The sequence below is a fragment of the Esox lucius genome, chromosome 20 (genome assembly GCF_011004845.1).
Source record: "Esox lucius isolate fEsoLuc1 chromosome 20, fEsoLuc1.pri, whole genome shotgun sequence".
In the NCBI taxonomy this organism is placed as follows: domain Eukaryota; kingdom Metazoa; phylum Chordata; class Actinopteri; order Esociformes; family Esocidae; genus Esox; species Esox lucius.
The window spans coordinates 43091102-43112510 of NC_047588.1; the positions used below are offsets into that span (position 1 = coordinate 43091102).

Sequence of the window (21409 nt, forward strand, 5' to 3'; positions counted from 1 at the left end):
TAACACAGATTTAGACAGATTGGTGAACAATATTTGAGAGAAATAGGCTTTTTGTGTACATAGAGAAAGTCTTAGATCTTTGAGTTCAGCTCATGATAAATGGGGGCAAAAACAAAAAAGTGTTGCGTTTATAATTTTGTTCAGTGTGGTTACAATTTTCATGCTGAAATTCAACCGCTCTTTCCTTCAATCCACCTCATCAAAAGAACAGGAGATGAGAATAAAGCCTTCTCCAACAACTGCCCCAGAGGGGGTACTGGAAACATTAGCGTAGAAGAGGGTGAAAAATAGTAAAAAGACAATGTGTTAGTAAATGCTGTGAGGATGCAGCTTCCTGCTGAGGGATGGACATGTGAATTAGAGAGCATGAGTTCTACTGCAAAGAGAGAGAATGTAACAGCAAAACCTGAAGCTGTAAACTATAACACCCAAGCAATCAGAGCAGAATGAACTGATAAAAGTAAACAAAAACATAAGGAAAAGGGGGATGAGGAGAGAGTAAGGGCATGATGGACAGACAACCCTACCAACACTAATATCAGGGTACGGTCATTTTACTGGTGCTGCTATGAAAAGCTGCAAGTTGAAAAAAGGTAAGAGATAGAATGTGGATTAATTGTGGATTCTCTGTAGATTCACTGTAGATTCACTGTGGACTGATTGTAGGATGTTTTTGCATTGATTGCACATCCCTTATGATTTGACTGATGATGCATCGAATGATTGTAGAGTCAATATCAGTTGATTGTGGATTTATTATTGATTGCAGACTTATCGTTGAACATTCATTATAGATTGATTGTGGATTCATTATTGATTGCAGACTTATCGTTGAACATTCATTAGAGATTGATTGTGGATTCATTATTGATTGCAGACTTATCGTTGAACATTCATTAGAGATTGATTGTAGATTCATTATTGATTCATTATTGATTCATTATTGATTCATTATTGATTCATTATTGATTCATTATTGATTGTTGATTCATTATTGATTTTTATAGATTCATTATTGATTCATTATAGACTGATTGTTGATACATTATTGATTCATTATTGATTGTTGATTCATTGTTGATTCATTATAGATTCATTATAGATTCATTATAGATTGATTGTTGATACATTATCACCTGACTGTAGATTCATTACTCATGATAACGACTGAGAAGTGAAAGCTGGACACTATAAGGTCAAAGGTCAACGGAGGGTACCTGTAGGTGCGTGTCCGTGGGTGAACTGAGGCGGTGCGTACAGGACTCTGTTGCTGGATGGTGTTGAAGTTGGGCGGGGCCTGGTTTCGTGTGGGACTGGGGACATAGTCGTTAGGAATCACAGGGGGTCGCACTGGCTCCAGTGTCCTGTAGGGGGAGTGGCGCCTGGACGCACAATGTAAATACCTCAAGATTACACAGTTAGAAGAAGAAATGTGATTTCATTGAAACTCTGAATTGACTGGTCCATTTCTCTGTGAGTGAGACGAGGTGGGGAGGTGGGGGGGTTGGGGGGGGGAGGTGGGGGGGTTGGGGGGGGGCGGAGAGCACAAAGTAAAATAAAAGTAGTGTGGATTGGAAATGTATGGCCATTATCCTGGATCAGTTTGCATTATGTCTGAAAGCTTAATACTCCCCGCAGAAACTACTGGAACGACTGAGATGACAGCAATATCAACTCGATTATTATCAAAACATTGTTTGTCATGTAATTAATATTACCAGACATAAATATACAAAAATACTAATTGTTGATAAATACAATCCACATTGTACCTTATTTCGATCATAGTATAATTTCGTTTTGGGCAATTTTGAACACTTTCATATCAAAGTGATGAAAACAAGAGTCTTGTTTTATGACAGTAGTATCATGATGTCATGATTTATAGTATTTATTTATAAATGATGACATGCAAAACATTTGCATATGTATTTTACCCTCCGTGCTTCTTAATAAACCTCTGAACCACAAAACCACCTGCAGGGTCATCAAAACGCAGACCCAGGCTCTCCCTTTAAAATGATTAGTTACTGATCTGCTGATCAGGACTTTGTGATAATGCTGATATGCAGCCATAGTTAAATCCTGAGGACAAATCCTTGGTTGGTATTTGGAATGCAGCGTGATATTGACCAGCAGTCTGTATCGGCTGAATGTTTTAAATATTGCAGATTATTTCAGACTGATTGTGCTTTTGTCCAATAGAAGTCATGTTTTAGTTATTTCTTTTCTATTTCTAATACCTAATTTACTACATTTGAATCTGAATATTGTATAATGTACAACACTTACAGAAAGAGAATGTGATTTTTGTGAGTCTTTTGTCATGAAAATACATAGAAAAATACATTTTGGGTGACTGAATTTGCATTTGTTGAAATAAGAAGCATCAATAAAAGCAAAACAATGAAATGTCCAGGGTACACAGGTACAGAAAGTGATAAATATCAGCATCAGCAGGTGTATAAATATCCGCCAATCATTTTTTTTATCCGCCAATCGCCGCATCCCTAGTAAATTTAACAAAACAATGACCAGGAATCAGCCACCAGTAGGTATAGACATTTGAACCCCAAAAATATCTCCACCTCCTTCGTAGCACTTAATATACACAAACACAGAAGCAGGACTCATCCTGTCTATCCACATAGAGAAGTTAAAAAACGTACACTTAAAAAACACTAAGATCTGTTTCACCCAAGTTGGTCGTCCACAGTGACAGAAATGACAAGGCAGGTTCTAGCCATTAGATAAAGGCCTGACTCTTATTTGCACGTTAACCATTGGATAAAGGCCTGACTCTAATTAGCACGTTAACCATTGAATAAAGGCCTGACTCTTATTTGCACGTTAACCATTGGATAAAGGCCTGACTCTAATTAGCACGTTAACCATTGAATAAAGGCCTGACTCTTATTAGCACGTCAACCATTGAATAAAGGCCTGACTCTTATTAGCACGTCAACCATTGAATAAAGGCCTGACTCTTATTAGCACGTCAACCATTGAATAAAGGCCTGACTCTTATTAGCACGTCAACCATTGGATAAAGGCCTGACTCTAATTAGCACGTTAACCATTGAATAAAGGCCTGACTCTTATTAGCACGTTAACCATTGAATAAAGGCCTGACTCTTATTAGCACGTTAACCATTGAATAAAGGCCTGACTCTTATTAGCATGTTACCCAGAACTGACTCCACTCCTACTCCTGACAGTCCAGTTGAAAGCAGGCCAGTGAAGACAGTGTTCATACCAGCTGGACCAGAGGGAAGCAGCTTTGGAAAGAATTGGCGTCCATCTGGGCAGCAGCTATTGGCCGGTTGTCTGTCTCCATGGGCTAAATGCATCTTCTGGCCGTCCTCCATTTAATACTGCAAAGACCCGTTAACAACTCATTTTCTCTGTTTCACGCTGGGTGTTTGCCTGTGACCCCTGGCTAAACAAGCGGTTCTCTCCATTTAAGAGTGCCAACACCCACAGGGGCTTGAAGAGAAGGGTTTTCAGAAGCAGTCACCATGGTTCAGTTGTGTATTGCTGAATCGAGTGGAAAGAATAGGAACTGAAGATTCTGAATTGAAGCATAAGATTTATTCTTATGATTTTTGAAGACAGAACTGATAAAGCTAGACATACCAAGAGAGAATGAAAGTCTCTCAGATAACAGCTCCTGTAAACTGTCTTTAGCTCTGGTGTGGTAATACTAGATAACAGCTCCTGTAAACTGTCTTTAGCTCTGGTATGGTAATACTAGATAACAGCTCCTGTAAACTGTCTTTAGCTCTGGTGTGGTAATACTAGATAACAGCTCCTGTAAACTGTCTTTAGCTCTGGTGTGGTAATACTAGATAACAGCTCCTGTAGACTGTCTTTAGCTCTGGTGTGGTAATACTAGATAACAGCTCCTGTAAACTGTCTTTAGCTCTGGTGTGGTAATACTAGATAACAGCTCCTGTAAACTGTCTTTAGCTCTGGTGTGGTAATACTAGATAACAGCTCCTGTAAACTGTCTTTAGCTCTGGTGTGGTAATACTAGATAACAGCTCCTGTAGACTGTCTTTAGCTCTGGTGTGGTAATACTAGATAACAGCTCCTGTAAACTGTCTTTAGCTCTGGTGTGGTAATACTAGATAACAGCTCCTGTAAACTGTCTTTAGCTCTGGTGTGGTAATACTAGATAACAGCTCCTGTAAACTGTCTTTAGCTCTGGTGTGGTAATACTAGATAACAGCTCCTGTAGACTGTCTTTAGCTCTGGTGTGGTAATACTAGATAACAGCTCCTGTAGACTGTCTTTAGCTCTGGTGTGGTAATACTAGATAACAGCTCCTGTAAACTGTCTTTAGCTCTGGTGTGGTAATACTAGATAACAGCTCCTGTAGACTGTCTTTAGCTCTGGTGTGGTAATACTAGATAACAGCTCCTGTAAACTGTCTTTAGCTCTGGTGTGGTAATACTAGATAACAGCTCCTGTAGACTGTCTTTAGTTCTGGTGTGGTAATACTAGATAACAGCTCCTGTAAACTGTCTTTAGTTCTGGTGTGGTAATACTAGATAACAGCTCCTGTAAACTGTCTTTAGCTCTGGTGTGGTAATACTAGATAACAGCTCCTGTAGACTGTCTTTAGTTCTGGTGTGGTAATACTAGATAACAGCTCCTGTAAACTGTCTTTAGTTCTGGTGTGGTAATACTAGATAACAGCTCCTGTAAACTGTCTTTAGTTCTGGTGTGGTAATACTAGATAACAGCTCCTGTAGACTGTCTTTAGTTCTGGTGTGGTAATACTAGATAACAGCTCCTGTAAACTGTCTTTAGCTCTGGTGTGGTAATACTAGATAACAGCTCCTGTAAACTGTCTTTAGTTCTGGTGTGGTAATACTAGATAACAGCTCCTGTAAACTGTCTTTAGCTCTGGTGTGGTAATACTAGATAACAGCTCCTGTAGACTGTCTTTAGTTCTGGTGTGGTAATACTAGATAACAGCAACAAAAAGTGCGTGTGTGCGAGATGACCTTTCGGTGGCTCCTACAGCAACACGCCAGAAAGCGTCTCTACATACATCATCTGACATTAACCACCTAAATTTGACACGAGGGCTGAGGTGACATAACACAGTCAGCTGCCAGAAGAACATCGTTCCTCCCAAGACACAGATGTAGCCCAGAGCGCCACACACACACACACACACACACACACAGTTGGACCAACTCGAAGAATGGATGCCATGTCACTGTCATGGTGTATTTATCAGTTCATGACAAGAACCTTCCATGACAACAAATTCCATGAACTGCTATTGGCCAATACCAATATTCTCCCCCAACAGACATACCGAAATCTGACCGAGAAATACAGGGAGCAGTTCAGTCAGCGCCAGCCTCACGGAGACAGACAAGTCACTTACCCAATGGTGCCCTTCATTGGTATAGGGGGACTGGGGGGTTTCTGGGTCGGGGGGGTGGTCCGAGGTAGACCGGCACCCATCTTCATATTCTGACTACTGATCTGTGAGGAGAGAAGAGTTATGCGGGAGTAACATATGTGTCTCATTACAGTTTAGAATCATCTTTTGGGAGTCATACAGGATTGTCGTACTCGAGTCGCACAAGAGCTGAACGGGAGTCTTTGGGAAGTCATAAAGGAGTCGACGGCGTCGTATGAGTCATACAGGGGTCGTATTAGAGTCAACACACCTTGCTGCCGGTGAGAAAAATGAGGAGAGCATCCTTACCTTAAACCTTAGCAACCACTAAAACATTGAACGAAGGCAACAGCAGAAGAGAAAGAGAGGAAAAAAGGAGGGGGGGTAGTGAGGGGTTAGTGAAGTAGAAGACTCAAACCACCAGTATAGAGGGACAACCACAGCTAAACGGTGTTGTCGCCAAGATATGCAGACAGATTTATTACTTCACCGTCCAACCGTGAGAAAAGCTTTTGGCGTGCAGTTCATGACAGCCAGCGTTGGAGGCGCGGCGTGCGGCTCAGCCTACCTTGACTCCGTGACCGATGTCATCCAGCACGTTGTAGTCGATGGATTTACGGATGTAACGGACTGGCCTCTCTGGATTGGCCGGAGCAACGATTTTGTGGGTGCGAGATGTGTTCTTATTGGTTGTCAGAATTCCGATCTCTCTCCTTGCCACCTTCTCCTTGTGGATGTCCACTGTCTGGGGGTGGGTGGGTGGGTGGGTGGGGGGGCAGCGCAGGAGAAAGGGAGAGAGAGAGTGGGAGACAGAGTAAGCAAGAGAGACAGACAGTGAGGGGAGATGGGGGCTAATACATTCATGTGTTTGTCCCAGACACCATAACTCAGACAGGCCCTGCTACTTTTGCCTGGTCTAAACACCCGCGCCAGAAGAGAGGACCAACCCTTTTTCAAAAGAAAGTCACAGAGTAAATGTTAGTCCAAACCTGACAGGACCTACAGCTGTGTGCAGCTCAAAGGGGGTGATGTTGTTAGCTTACCAAAATGTGTCGAGACCAGAACAGGAGAGAGAAACTGGAGAGAGAGAATGGAGCGGGCCAAGAGGGGAGAGATGTCAGAATAAAAAAAGCTGCTCTCCTCTACTCTACTCTCTCCCCACTACTCTCTCCCCACTACTCGCTCTCCTCTTTTCCTTCGTCCCCCTGTGTCTTCTCTCCTGTTCTCCTCTTAACACGATTCGCTAAGCTAACTAGGAGAGGAAATACAAGATGAGTTTTTCCTGATATCTTCTCACTGTGTCAGAGTCTTAAGTTGGCAGCTGTGTCGCTAAGCAACATACAGTCCCCCCTTCATCGACGAGGGCTTGCCACTGATTCTCCTTCTAAAAACAGAGCTCGTCTTCACACTCATCTGCTGTTATTATTCATGGTTACTGCACAATTCGCACAGACAGGAATCCTCAAACAAAAGGCACAGTGCTTCATCTGTAGTGTCCAGAATGTTCCTGACTGTGTATGTGCCTTCAGGGTATATAGCAGAGTCAGTTTCACAGCCATGGGTCATAAAAGCCCTTGCTGCTTGGGACAGTATCATTACATTTAGATGGCCAACACTCAATAAGATAACTGGAAGAAGACGCGTCGTAACGTTCTAATGTTGCGCTTCCGTCCCGCCGCATTCATTTCAGTGCCACGTTACATGGCTTAAAATATTATATTTTCATTTAATTCTATGTTCTACATATGGGCAAATGGAAGCCTGTCTTCTGGAGTTCATTTTTAGATGCAGTTAAAAAAAGAAAAAAAGAAATCACGGTTACCACTTATTTTAAGCTACGAAGCCAAACTGAATGCGCGCAGGTCTCCAGCATTGAAATTGGCTGCTTTGCGCTTGCTAATATCGATGAAGCCAAGGACTTGCATTACCTATCATTTGAAATTAGTGGTGAAAAAAGACATCTTCAATTGTGCAATTTAAAGACCCAAACAAGCCAGTGATTTGTTTGGGGGGGAAACTGAACGTGTTTTACGGAGGGGACAGGACAAATAGCCTATGCCTGATCAAGCATGGCTATATTCTAATTTTAGTTAGAAAATCGGCAAGCTGGACATTTCCTTATGCATTTTTATCATAGCACATTCACTTAAAGTTGGAAGATAAGCTAACTTTGTTTAGGCTGAAAAACAGGTTTTGCATTGTTTTCAGTGCAAGGCAACTTCCAATCTGAGGGCCACTGCCAATGGATTTACTAGCACGAACTCATGCGACCGCTATCCAGCTTGCTGCGCTACGCCACGCCACAGACCATCTATCTGGCTACGGGCAGTATTTGGCTTAATATTTCATAAACGATATATGCCTAACTTCACAGTGGGATATTCTTAGTGATTTACCGAATTATTTATCATATAGCCAGCTTCAATGTAATGTAAAAACAAAATGTAAGAAGATGGGGTTTTCCAACATTTCAAAGACGTCGTCACCCTTCATGGTCGTTCCTACGGTAAACAATGGGTGTTCCTACGGTAAACAATGGGTGTTCCTACGGTAAACAATGGGTGTTCCTACGGTAAACAATGGGTGTTCCTACAGTAAACAATGGTCGTTCCTACGGTAAACAATGGTCGTTCCTACGGTAAACAATGGGTTATCGATGAGACAAACCTGGGTTCCTCCATTTGACTGTATAGCAAAATATACAAATGTTTAGTAGAAAGACAATTAGAAATATCATTGAACACATTTATTCACTGATATTCCAGAGATTAACATAAAATCATTTGAAAGTCATTAGTCAATATAAACATCTAAACAAATATTTGTAAAGACTAGGAAAGACTCAGAAAACTTTTTTATTGTTACTTATTAACCTGATTTCACACCAAAAATTAAAGAGTAAGTTTCATTTAAGCAAAATATACTCTTAAAACTAATTAAAACGTTAATATGTATTCATCAAAAACAACAGACAAATATCCGTACCTCTTAGAAATGTATGTGTGTGTGTGTGTTAATGTGTGTGTGTGTGGTACCTGGGAGATGTGATTGATGGAGGACTCCATGCGGCAGAGCTGAGAGGCCTGGATGTCCAGCATCTGAAGGACATTGTTAGCCAAGGTGTTGATCAGGTAGGCCACGCTAGCCAGGGACTGGGTGGTGTAGTTCTTAGTCTCTTCTAGGGCTCTGTGCTTATCTTGGGACTAGGGAGAGAAAGATACGGTTGTTTACCATACTGTTCACCTGTACAGAAAGATTCAACAGAAATTTTACCTCAGGAAGAGCGACAGCGAGGCAGAGAGGATAAAGACCTATACAACAGTCAAAGAGAGAGAAAGGGGTAAACGGTGGTGTTAGATTCTCTTTTCAGAATGCTGGAGAGTGGAAATGTCACCTGACTGATTAATCATCTATGTGGAAGTGATCCATTAATCTGCTTGGCACTGATTCAGACTAGATCCACTGAGAGGGAAATGAATCACCCAGTTGAGGCGTTGAACATGTACTTCACACAGACTAAACAGAATGTATATTCATTAAAAACAACACAGCCATCTAAGCAACTCACTCGCTTCTGGGGTTTGACTGAATGTTCCCAGACCAGAAGGTCTTCATGAGGAGATGAATATCTATTCAGCCCTGCTACGGTGCTGCCCGCAGAATATCATCAATTCATTCTTGGATGCGTCACAACACGGCCGGTTCAATCTTTGTGCTCCCAATAGTAGCATCATTAACTATTCAGATACAGGCAACAGTGGATGAATCAGTGGATGAATGGGAGTCAGTCGGTGTCAGGCTGGAGGCAGGAATTTTGGGTCCTGACACAGCACTTCCCCTGATCCCGCTAGCGTAACCCCACCTCTACTCTGTCTCTCTGGGGACAAAGCACCAGAGACAGCTGCCCCTGGGATCCATCCCACCCACTGTACTGAACATGCCAGACACACTCAATCTATAGACAGTATCTTTATCTATAGACAGTTATCTTCTGTCTATACAGGGTATCTTCTCTATCTTATGCATTCGGTTTCCACTGATCATCCTTGAGTTTTTTTCTACAACTTGACTAAAGTTGTATGTTAAATCCAAATGAATGGGCATTATTTGGAAAGAAACACCAGTCTATGTAAAGGTCACACAGTTGACAAAGAATGTCAGGGGAATAAAACAAGCAATGAGGTCCAATAAATTGTCCATAAAGCTCCAAGACAGGATTGTGTTGAGGCTCAGTTTTAGGAAGGGTCCCAAAACATTCCTGCAGCATTGAAATAAGCTGCCTGTCAATCTGTAGTTGATAGAGTCACTAAACCGTGACAACCCTAGAGTATTTACAGTTAGGCTCGGAAATAATTGGACACTGACCCAAGTTTTGTTATTTTGGCTCTTTACCAAAATATATGCAAATTACAGTTAAATAATGAATATGGGCTTAAAGTGCCGTGTCTCAGCTTTAATTTGAGGGGATTCGCCGCTATTTTGGAAGAAGGGTTTAGGAATTACAGCTCTTTAATATGTAACCCCTCTTTTCAAGAGACCAACATTTATTGGACAATTGACTCAAAAGCTGTTTCTTGGACAGGTGTGGGCTATTCTTCATTTTTTCATGAGCAGTTGAGCAGGTAAAAGGTCTGGAGTTGATTCCAGTTGTGGCATTCGTATTTGGAAACTGTTGCTGTGAACCCACAACATGCGGTTGAATGAGCTCTCAATGCAAGTGAAACCGGCCATCCTTAGGCTGAAAAAACATCCATCAGAGAGATAGCAGGAACATTAGGAGAAGCCAAATCAACAGTTTGGTACATTCTGAGAGAAAAACACACTGGTGAGCCCTGCAACACAAAAAGGCCTGGACGTCCACGGAAGACAACAGTGGTGGATGATTGTAGGATCCTTTCCATGGTAAGGAAAAACTCCTTCACAACATCCAGCCAAGTGAAGAAGACTCTCCAGGAGGTAGTCATATCATTATCCAAGTCTACCATCAAGAGAAGACTTGACAAGAGCAAATTCAGGGGCTTCACCACCACATGGTGCAAACCGTTCATAAGCCTCAAGAATAGAAAAGCCATTAGGCTTCCAAAGGCACAGGGTCACTAGTGTTTATTGATGATGTGACAGAAGACAGAAGCAACCCGATGAATTCTCAAGTGTTTAGGGATATATTGTCTGCTCAGATTCAGCCAAATTGATTGGATGGCACTTCACTTTACAGATGAACAATGACCCAAAACATACTGTGAAAGCAACCCAGGAAATGTTCAAAGCAAAAAAGTGGAATATGCTGCAATGGCCGAGTAAATCACCTTCAACTCAATCGTGCATGTATTTCACTTGCTAAAGACAACTCAAGGCAGAAAGACCCAAGAACAAACAACCGAAGACAGCTGCAGTAAAGGACTGGCAAAGCATGCCAAAGGAGGAAACAGTGTTTGGTGATGTCCATGTGTTCCAGACTTCAAAAGCAGTCATTGCCTGTAAAGGATTTGACAAAGAATAAAAAATGATTCATGACTGCGTTAATTTGTCCAATTACATTTGAGCCCCTGAAGTAAAGGGACTGCACATGAAAATGGTTGCAATTCCTTAACAATATTTTTTATCAACCCCTTGACAAAACAACTCCCTCACATCAGTACAACTATGATAGCAGCATGAAAATCACAGAACTGCAGTTTGTTTTAACATCAAAAGGGACAGACTATAATTATGTAGAAATATTTGTCTAATAAACTACACTTAACAACTGCTTAATTTGGCAGAGGCAGTTTAGGTTGTCAGGCACTGTAAAGGCTTCTTTCTGGAACCTCGACCATGCAGCTCATTTTTGTTCAAGTATCGTCATATTGTGCTCCTTGAAACAACCACACAGTCTTTTTCCAGAGCAGCCTGTATTTCTACCAAGGTTACCTGTGGGTTTTTCTTTGTATCCCGAACAATTCTTCTGGCAGGTTTGGCAGAACTCTTTCTTGGTCCACCTGACCTTGGCTTGGTATCAAGAGATCCCAGAATTTTCCAATTCTTAAGTGATTAAACAGTACTGACTGGCATTTGCAAGGCTTTGGATATCTTTTTATATCATTTTCCATCTTTATAAAGTTCCATTCACTTGTTTCGCAGGTCTTTTGACAGTTTTTTTCTGCTCCCCATGGCTCAGTATCTAGCCTGCTCAGTGCACGTGAGAGCCAACAAACTCATTGACTATTTATACACAGACACTAATTGCATTTTAAAAAGCCACAGATGTGGGAAATGCACCTTTAATTGGCATTTTCTCCTGTGTGACAAATATTCAAGGGTACGTAAACTTTTGATAAGGGCCATTTGGTGATTTCGGTTATCATTATGATTAAAAAAGGAGCCAACCAACTATGTGATAATAAATGACTTCATATGATCACTGTCCTAAAATACAATAGTTTTTTTGCATGATCAGTCATATTTTCGAAATCAATGCCAAAATTGTACCATTTCTGCCAGGATATGCAGACTCATGAGCACAACTATACAAAGTGTCACACAAAATTAGCATGGTGTGTGGTGCCTGTAGATGCGCAGAAAAATTTGTATATATAACAATTTTATTATTTTAAAGATTTAGTCCAGAATGAAATCAATTAGCCGGGATAATATATGTAACACCACCAGCAGAAAATACATAGAAACTCAGGCGTTTAAGACAACACCTCTGCCCACATACAGGAACACCACACCATCACAGTATAAATATAGAAGTGTCAATAGACCTCCATTCATCTGTTCCAAACCCTCCTCCACAGATCACTTCACTGCTGTGTCTCTTGATATTCCAACCATCTATCCTCATTCCTCAACAAATTCAGCAATCCAGAAGTATTGAGACACTTAAAATGAAAGTAAAAGTTAATGTTTTGTTATTTTGAGGACATCCATAACCCAGGAATGAAAGACAGGTGATTTTATACATAGTCCCTCCCACTTTAGGGGACCAAAACTAAATAAATGCTTTGCATTTCACAGCAGCAGAAATCCGTGGTATGAATCACAGGGGAGAGATGAGCAGTGTGCTGCCTGGCTGACCTTTAACCTGAGGCTACTTGTGACCTTCTGGCTGTGGGGGATCAACGCTTGGGTAGTATTAACTGTGACCCCTACCAGCTCCCACGAGGGATGACCTGGAAGTGTAAAGTCCTCCCTTCTACCTTCTGGTCAGTGGAATCCTGGGGGATGGAAGGTCCCTTCCCTTACCAGGCTGTATTGGGGTCATCCCTCTGTATCTCCAAGTCTCTTCCTTCCCTCTGCCCCCTCCTTCCTCTCATTCCACCCCCTTCCCTCACCCCGCCCCCCCTCCTCTCACCCCCCCTCATACTTTCATCCCAGGTCTATCAATCAGCCTCAGCTTTGGGTAATGAGAAGGATAATGTGCTGGATGGATTATCCATTCACACCTAATAAGGGCTTAACGCTGAACAGATGGATTGCTTTATTTACAGTCAAATCTATGCAAATCATTACGCTGCTCACATGTATTTACAACCAAGAACACTGGAGCCAATCAGGACTCAGAATAAACAGGTTAGAGGGCAGAGCTCCAGCTTCCAATGGATGCACTATGAAAGACAAAAAATATTTACAAATGACTGTTATTGGAATGGGTCCACGAGTTACACCTCAGTCTCACATAAAATGTAGACTTTCTTTAAAAAACAGTTTGTTACTGTGTTACTCTAGTGAAGAGTGTAATGTGCAGGGCTGCTGAGACCAGACCCAGGCAGTGACGGCATGAAGCCCACTGGAGGCAAACAGCTGCACCTCAGCACACGGGTGCAGAAAAACCCTTTACTTTCTGCACGTTTGTCATTTCAGTCAGGCCACCCTTGAACAACAACACACCCGTTAAGTCTCATGTCATCCAATGACACATCCGTCAGGCTCCACACGAGAGACAGAGCTTCAGTTCATTCAGCTAAGAGACGTGGCTGGTCAGCATGACGATGTCACGTCAACTTGCAGAGACCCTTCAACCCCACAGAGGTCAGAATACCAACACTTCTAAGGGCACTTAGTTGTTCTCAGAAGGGTCTTCTGTTGTTTGGCATGTGATAAATGGTATGATTTGCCTACAACAGTGAGAGTGAGAATGGATTCTGCTGCATTTCTGCTCGTCCTGTTGATTGGACAGGAACTGGGACAGTCCTCAGGACATGTTTGCTGATTGGATAGAAATTGGGCCCAGGATATCAATCAGTAAAATGGGACAGATGCGGTGGATACTGCCTGCAGAGATCAGGGAAGTATCATTCAGCTCAGAAACCAATCAAGGGGGATCAATAAGCCTCTGCCCCAAGGACACAGCCACTGCAGTTTAATGGCAGCAGCATGTAGGGGAATAGAAGCCTGGGTGGATGCAGTCAACAACCTCTACCTGGTCAAATTTGAGGAAGTAATGGTGGGACAACCTATCAGACGCAGACCTTATTAGCCAATAAGAAAGTCAACAGAAATTCAGAGCAGAATGCTACGCGACATCAGTAGGGGAGGGACCACTGTGGTGTGGTGTCAGTGTCAGAAGGGGAGGGGCCACTGTTCACCAGGTGGTGTGAATGGAGAGTTAGAGGGGGAGGGGCTACTAGTCACATGCGATTTGCTGCTGACGCCACTTGAAAAGCAAGAATCATTGCATTTGTGAATGCAAGACTGTCAAACTCAAGCATAACAAAAACCTTCTGATTATGCTAGTTATATTAAAATAAGGTGCATTTAGTGGTTGGCTCAGGCCATAATAATGTACTGGACTTCCCCTGGAAAGTTGTCGTTTTTACCTATATGAACATATAACTATACTTGAAATTATACTTTGCAATGATTTATTCATAAAAAAAAAAAAAATCAACAAAGCAATTTCATAGTGCGAAAAAAACAAGTAAACCCCCAAGTTCAGCAGCTGGTGTTGCCCTCTTCGGCATGTTTGCCCACTACTCTTAACAGAGCTGCTTCAACCTTCATGTTTGTGTGTGTGGCATGCTTCAATTCACCCCACAGAATTTCAATAGGATTGAGGTCTGGGCTTCAACTTGTCCATTCAATAACTCTCCATTCCCTTTTTTTGAGCCATTCTGTTGTAGCTTAGCTTGTGTTTTGGAGCTCTTCTAAGAGCATCTTCTGGTCAGCTCTTGGGCTGAATTTGGTGGGACGACCTGGCCTATTCCAGTGGTCAGGATATTTCTCAATGTGTAAATGATCCAGCAGACAGTGGAATTATGTACTTGGAGGTTCTTGGCCATGGCTTTGTAAATCCTCCTAGACTCATGGGCATCAGCAGCCTCTCTTCTGAGGCTCTCGGACAGGTCTTTTGATCTTAGCATGAAGTGTTACCACATGGTTAAAACCAAACCAGTGTCTAATCTTTATGGATGGCTGGATCCTGCCAAGTTACATTTCTAAATCACTTCTGCCTGTTTTGGTGCCCCGATTCTAATTTTAACCATTTTATGTGATGGTTAAGGGAGGGGTAGACTAACTTTTTCCATATAAGGAAATTGCATATCCGCTCATTTTTACAGCACAAATGATTGCCAAGTTAAAATGTAGTAATTTGTTTAAATTGGTTACTGTTACCAATGAACGTGGTTGGAGATTAGCTTAGATATCCATGAGTCCAAACACACCGCTCAAAAAAATGAAGGGAACACTTAAATCACACATCAGGTCTCAATGATAGAAATATATTACAGATCAAAGTCTTTATTGTACATTTCTATATTCATCGTGAAACAAAATTACATAACAGTCAATGGAAATCAAAATAAACATCCGATTGAGGGGTGTACGTCAAACTCAAAAATAAAAGTAAACAATGGAAATCACTGACTGTTCCAACTTGCATGAATTTCATCAATGTAATCTCAGTAGTCCTGGACAGTCTGTGGCGCTATTTGGCGGTGTTCGGATGCACTGATACATAACGTCCCAGAGGTTCTCAATCCTCGATTCAGGTCTGGGGAACATGTGGGCCAGTCAATGGCATCATTGACTGGCCTTTCATCCTGGTACCTAACAGGAGTCAGGATACCGTTGGCTAGCACGTGGAGGTCTGTGCACCCCTCCAAAGATATGCTTCCCCAGACCATCACTGACCCACCGCCAAACCAGTCATGATGGATGATGTTGCAGGCAGCATAACGTTCACCATGTGCTCGGTGTGAACCTGCTTTCATCTGTGAAGAGAACGGGACACCAATGGCGGACCTGCCAATTCTGGTGTTCTCTGGAGAATGCTAATTGAGCTGCACGGTGCTGGGCTGTGAGCACAGGTCCCACTAGAGGACGTCAGGCTGTCATGCCACTCTTTTGGAGTCGGTTTCTGACAGTTTGGTCAGAAACATGCACACCAGTAGTCCACTTTAGGTCATTTTTTGGGCTCTGGCAGTGCTCCTCCAGTTCATCCTCACACAAAGAAGCAGATACCGGTCCTGCAGCTGGGTTGATGCCCTTATACAGCCCTGTCCAGCTCTACTCGTGTAACAACCCGTCTCCTGGTTTCTCCTCCATGCCCTTGAGACTGTACTGGGAGACACAGCAAACCTTGTGACAGCACGTATGGATGTGCCATTCTCGAGGAGCTGGACTACCTGTGTTACCTGAATGGGCTGTAGGTACCGCCTCATGCTACCAGTAGTGACAAGGACACTAGCAAAATGCAAAACTAGAGAAGAATCAATCAGGAAGGATAAGGAGAGAGCAATTGTCTGGGGCCACCACCTGCAAAATAATTTCTTTTTTGGGGGGTTGTCTTGCTATTGCCTCTTCAGTGCTCCTGTTGTCACTTTTGCACCAAAACAGGTGACATTGATTCACAATTGCTTATTTTTCCTAACTGGACATAACTGGATTTAAATTGAATTGACCCGACTTGGTGTCATACTGTGACGAATACATGTTCCCTTCAATGTTACAAAAACTAAATATTCACATGACCCTACGTTTTCAAACCACAGAAACACCGCTCCATTTGGAGACAGGCCTCATAATATTTTGATGTAACATAAATCAAAATAAACTTTAGTGGTTGAATTCTTAACATGACAGGAGCAACAACATTAATAAGACAGTACGAGACCCAAGCCAAACAGCACAATATTTCTCATCCTCATGAGTCTCCTGAAGGCCAGTGAATCAGCGTTAACATGTCATGCGGGCTCAGTAAGGAAAGATGTCCTGATGATGTCATCAAAAGCTGCTCCCTAATACAGGAAACAAAGTCACAATAGGAGGAAGACAGGAAGTACAGTACAACTCCATCTGCTGACCAGCCCCCCCCTCCACAGGAAAACATGGCTCTCTTTAATATGAACATTTAGTGAATCCATTGAATATATGGTTAGATTTCTCATTTCAAACCATTATGGTCTAGGAGCACCGGAAAGGTCAGGCACAATCTAAAATGGTTGAGGACCATTACAACCATTATAAATACTGACAGCGTAATGTTCCACTACAGTAGCCCCCCCCCCCCACACACACACACACAAACACACGTCTCCCCCCATCTCTCTCTGCCAGAACACTGAGGCTCTATTAAGGGTGACCTAGTTGGAGTCCGTTTCCTCGCCTGGGGGAGGAAGGAGCAGAACTGCTAGGGTACGCTGTGTGTGTGTGTGTGTGTGTGTGTACACAAGCATGGCACTCTGCATAGGATCAGATCACAGATGGACTGCATCATAAAGCACACATACAGAGAGAGACCCTGAAAACCTCAACCCTGGTGTAAATCTAATGTCTAACCATGAATAACAACTTAAAACCTTAAACATGTTGTTTATCAAGGCACCCACCTTGAAGCTGGCACTCTTGATAACCACTCTGTCGAAGCGGACACTCTTGATAACCACTCTTAATAACCACTCTGTCGAAGCTGACACTCTTGATAACCACTCTTGATAACCACTCTGTCGAAGCTGACACTCTTGATAACCACTCTGTCGAAGCTGACACTCTTGATAACCACTCTTGATAACCACCCCGTCGAAGCTGACACTCTTGATAACCACTCTTGATAACCACCCTGTCGAAGCTGACACTCTTGATAACCACCCTTGATAACCACCCTTGATAACCACTCTGTCGAAGCTGACACTCTTGATAACCACTCTGTCGAAGCTGACACTCTTGATAACCACTCTGTCGAAGCTGACACTCTTGATAACCACTCTTGATAACCACTCTGTCGAAGCTGACACTCTTGATAACCACTCTTGATAACCACTCTGTCGAAGCTGACACTCTTGATAACCACTCTTGATAACCACTCTGTCGAAGCTGACACTCTTGATAACCACCCTTGATAACCACCCTGTCGAAGCTGACACTCTTGATAACCACCCTTGATAACCACTCTGTCGAAGCTGACACTCTTGATAACCACTCTGTCGAAGCTGACACTCTTGATAACCACTCTGTCGAAGCTGACACTCTTGATAACCACTCTGTCGAAGCTGACACTCTTGATAACCACTCTTGATAACCACTCTGTCGAAGCTGACACTCTTGATAACCACTCTTGATAACCACTCTGTCGAAGCTGACACTCTTGATAACCACCCTTGATAACCACTCTGTCGAAGCTGACACTCTTGATAACCACTCTGTCGAAGCTGACACTCTTGATAACCACTCTTGATAACCACTCTGTCGAAGCTGACACTCTTGATAACCACTCTTGATAACCACCCTTGATAACCACTCTGTCGAAGCTGACACTCTTGATAACCACTCTGTCGAAGCTGACACTCTTGATAACCACTCTGTCGAAGCTGACACTCTTGATAACCACTCTGTCGAAGCTGACACTCTTGATAACCACTCTGTCGAAGCTGACACTCTTGATAACCATGTGGGGCAATATCCCACTGCCCCTCACTAGTTGGCTCAGGTAACTCGCTCCTCAAACTGTATTTATTTTGCGCCAAGAAAAAGCAACTTCTAAATTGCAAGTCAATTATCGCAATGTCGATCATAATTCAATTGGCTGTCCTTGTTGTCAGCAAGAAGGGATACCAGTGGATATATAGGTTACAAAAGCTGAAAGAATCATGGCCCAGTTGATGTTGAACTGGTTCCAGACGTCAAAAGTGGTTTGGGTCTGCAGTGGGCGGACCCAAACCAGACGTTTTCCACAGAATGTCCATTTGGCTGCTGGCTGCCTTACTGGAGTCAAGGGCTAGATAGTCAACATCACCACTAACCCCTCCCACCCCAGTCACTGGATAGTCAACATCACCACTAACCCCTCCCACCCCAGTCACTGGATAGTCAACATCACTGCTAACCCCTCCCACCCCAGTCACTAGATAGTCAATGTCACTGCTAACCCCTCCCACCCCAGTCACTGGATAGTCAACGTCACTGCTAACCCCTCCCACCCCAGTCACTGGATAGTCAACGTCACTGCTAACCCCTCCCACCCCAGTCACGGGATAGTTAACGTCACTGCTAACCCCTCCCACCCCAGTCACTGGATAGTCAACGTCACTGCTAACCCCTCCCACCCCAGTCACTGGATAGTCAATGTCACTGCTAACCCCTCCCACCCCAGTCACCCACTGTTCTGACAAATTCTCCTGTGGAAGGTCATATAGACAATCATGTGAACAAAATCTCCTGTGGTCCTCAGCAATCAACCATCTACCCTCAGAGATTAGCCCTAGAAGACTGTGGACTACCTCCAAATTGTAAAAGCTTTATCATACCACACACATCTGCATATAGATATACCTGCATCCAGACATACCTGCATCTACATATACCTGCACCTAGATATACCATACTGACACTAGATGTTTAGATCTATTGTAATGCTGTAAACAGAACTGTCCATCTATCCATTCCATACCCCGTGGAATCTGAATGATGACATCAGCATAGGAAACTAGCTTGGGGATCAGCAGTCAAAGCAGAAATTCCATCCATAAAACATCCTGGCCCTGAGTATAGAGGCGTGAGAATGACGAGTCAAATAGAGAAAGAGCTCTGACAAGACAGAAGTACACACTGAGTAAATGCAGACCTGCCACCACCGGAAAGCCAATCCTGAGTGGGTTCAAAATGCTTTAGAACAACTACAGAACATTTCTGACTGAACCAGCATGTGGGCTTTGAATTAGAGTAGGTAGGCATACCTCAACGGGGTTCAAGCGTAAGCAGAAACACCTCAACAGAGTTTTACTTCATTCCCCCGCGTAACGGCCAGAGAGCGCGTCTCTTCCCCCGCGTAACGGCCAGAGAGCGCGTCTCTTCCCCCGCGTAACGGCCAGAGAGCGCGTCTCTTCCCCCGCGTAACGGCCAGAGAGCGCGTCTCTTCCCCCGCGTAACGGCCAGAGAGCGCGTCTCTTCCCCCGCGTAACGGCCAGAGAGCGCGTCTCTTCCCCCGCGTAACGGCCAGAGAGCGCGTCTCTTCCCCCGCGTAACGGCCAGAGAGCGCGTCTCTTCCCCCGCGTAACGGCCAGAGAGCGCGTCTCTTCCCCCGCGTAACGGCCAGAGAGCGCGTCTCTTCCCCCGCGTAACGGCCAGAGAGCGCGTCTCTTCCCCCGCGTAACGGCCAGAGAGCGCGTCTCTTCCCCCGCGTAACGGCCAGAGAGCGCGTCTCTTCCCCCGCGTAACGGCCAGAGAGCGCGTCTCTTCCCCCGCGTAACGGCCAGAGAGCGCGTCTCTTCCCCCGCGTAACGGCCAGAGAGCGCGTCTCTTCCCCCGCGTAACGGCCAGAGAGCGTGTCTCTTCCCCAGCGTAACGGCCAGAGAGCGTGTTTCTTCCCCAGCGTAACGGCCAGAGAGCGTGTTTCTTCCCCCGCGTAACATTATAGCAGGAGGTTACCTTGAGCTGATTCAGCGGCTTCTTGCTGCAGTTCACACGCACGCACGCACTTAAATTCAAGATTTGTAATTTGAAGTCAAAGCATGTGCCACAGATGAGCTGTGTGTGATAAATGACCAAAGCTTTGAAGAGATAAAACCAAAGCATTATGGCTGCCTTTCCACAGGCAGTCAAAATCCGGCCTTTGTTTCAAAACAAATGTCTAATGAGCGATCGTCTCTTATAGCTATAATTGGGCCGAACATCAGACTGGACTGTGTGTGAGAACACACCCTTAAGCACAGGACAAACATGGATTTATTAACCCTCGGCTGAGTGAGCACAGAGAAGGCAGATCAGGAACCACTTACTTGGATCAGCTGTCATGTTAGACCTACGACTGTTATTAACAGCCAACTCACTCTCTAATCACCCCTAAACACATTAAGCATATCTCCCAGTTCACACACCATCCCCTATGTAGTACACACACCATCCCCTATGTAGTACACACACCATCCCCTATGTAGTACACACACCATCCCCTATGTAGTTCACACACCATCCCCTATGTAGTTCACACACCATCCCCTATGTAGTTCACACACCATCCCCTATGTAGTTCACACACCATCCCCTATGTAGTTCACACACCATCCCCTATGTAGTTCACACACCATCCCCTATGTAGTACACACACCATCCCCTATGTAGTACACACACCATCCCCTATGTAGTACACACACCATCCCCTATGTAGTACACACACTATGCCCTATGTAGTCCACTACTTTAGCTAACATACACATAAATATGAAAATACTGCCTCACAGTTAGAACATTTAAAAGCAGGGCATCCATCTTGCGCATTGTGTAGTCTAAAATGGAGGAATGAGCAAGTGGTTGATTTAAGTTCACAGGAAAACCTACCGTAAAACAGAGTGTTTCCTTGGCTCAGACATCCACTGAATACTAAAGGTTGAGATCAAGACATTTCCAAGCGGCACACTGAAACACCTGAGGGGATTAGATCCAAACACGTCTTGTCCAAAATGGAACAATGTTCCCTACTAATGTCCGCTCAGCTTTGGTTTGTCATCATATAATGGGCGGTAGGAACACGCTATCATTGGCGGTGAAGAACGTTACTTATCAACCTAG

The 21409-nt window shown here is 43.6% G+C and overlaps 1 protein-coding gene across 12 annotated transcripts in view; it reads right to left on the reverse strand.

The window, feature by feature from the left end:
• Positions 1-21409, reverse strand: part of abi2a (abl-interactor 2a) — a 35153-nt gene that overhangs the window by 9492 nt on the left and 4252 nt on the right. For 4 of the 12 annotated variants that reach the window (XM_029115793.2, XM_034288971.1, XM_029115796.2 and 1 more), the window contains exons 2-6: positions 8458-8625; positions 5991-6167; positions 5732-5749; positions 5405-5505; positions 1218-1382 (exon numbers count right to left, since the gene is read on the reverse strand). In XM_029115793.2, the coding sequence (XP_028971626.1) occupies positions 1218-1382; positions 5405-5505; positions 5732-5749; positions 5991-6167; positions 8458-8625 (629 nt within the window). The remainder of the gene's footprint in view (positions 1-1217; positions 1383-5404; positions 5506-5731; positions 5750-5990; positions 6168-8457; positions 8626-21409) is intronic. The other 8 variants (XM_034288972.1, XM_034288976.1, XM_029115797.2 and 5 more) reach the window with 3 other exon arrangements.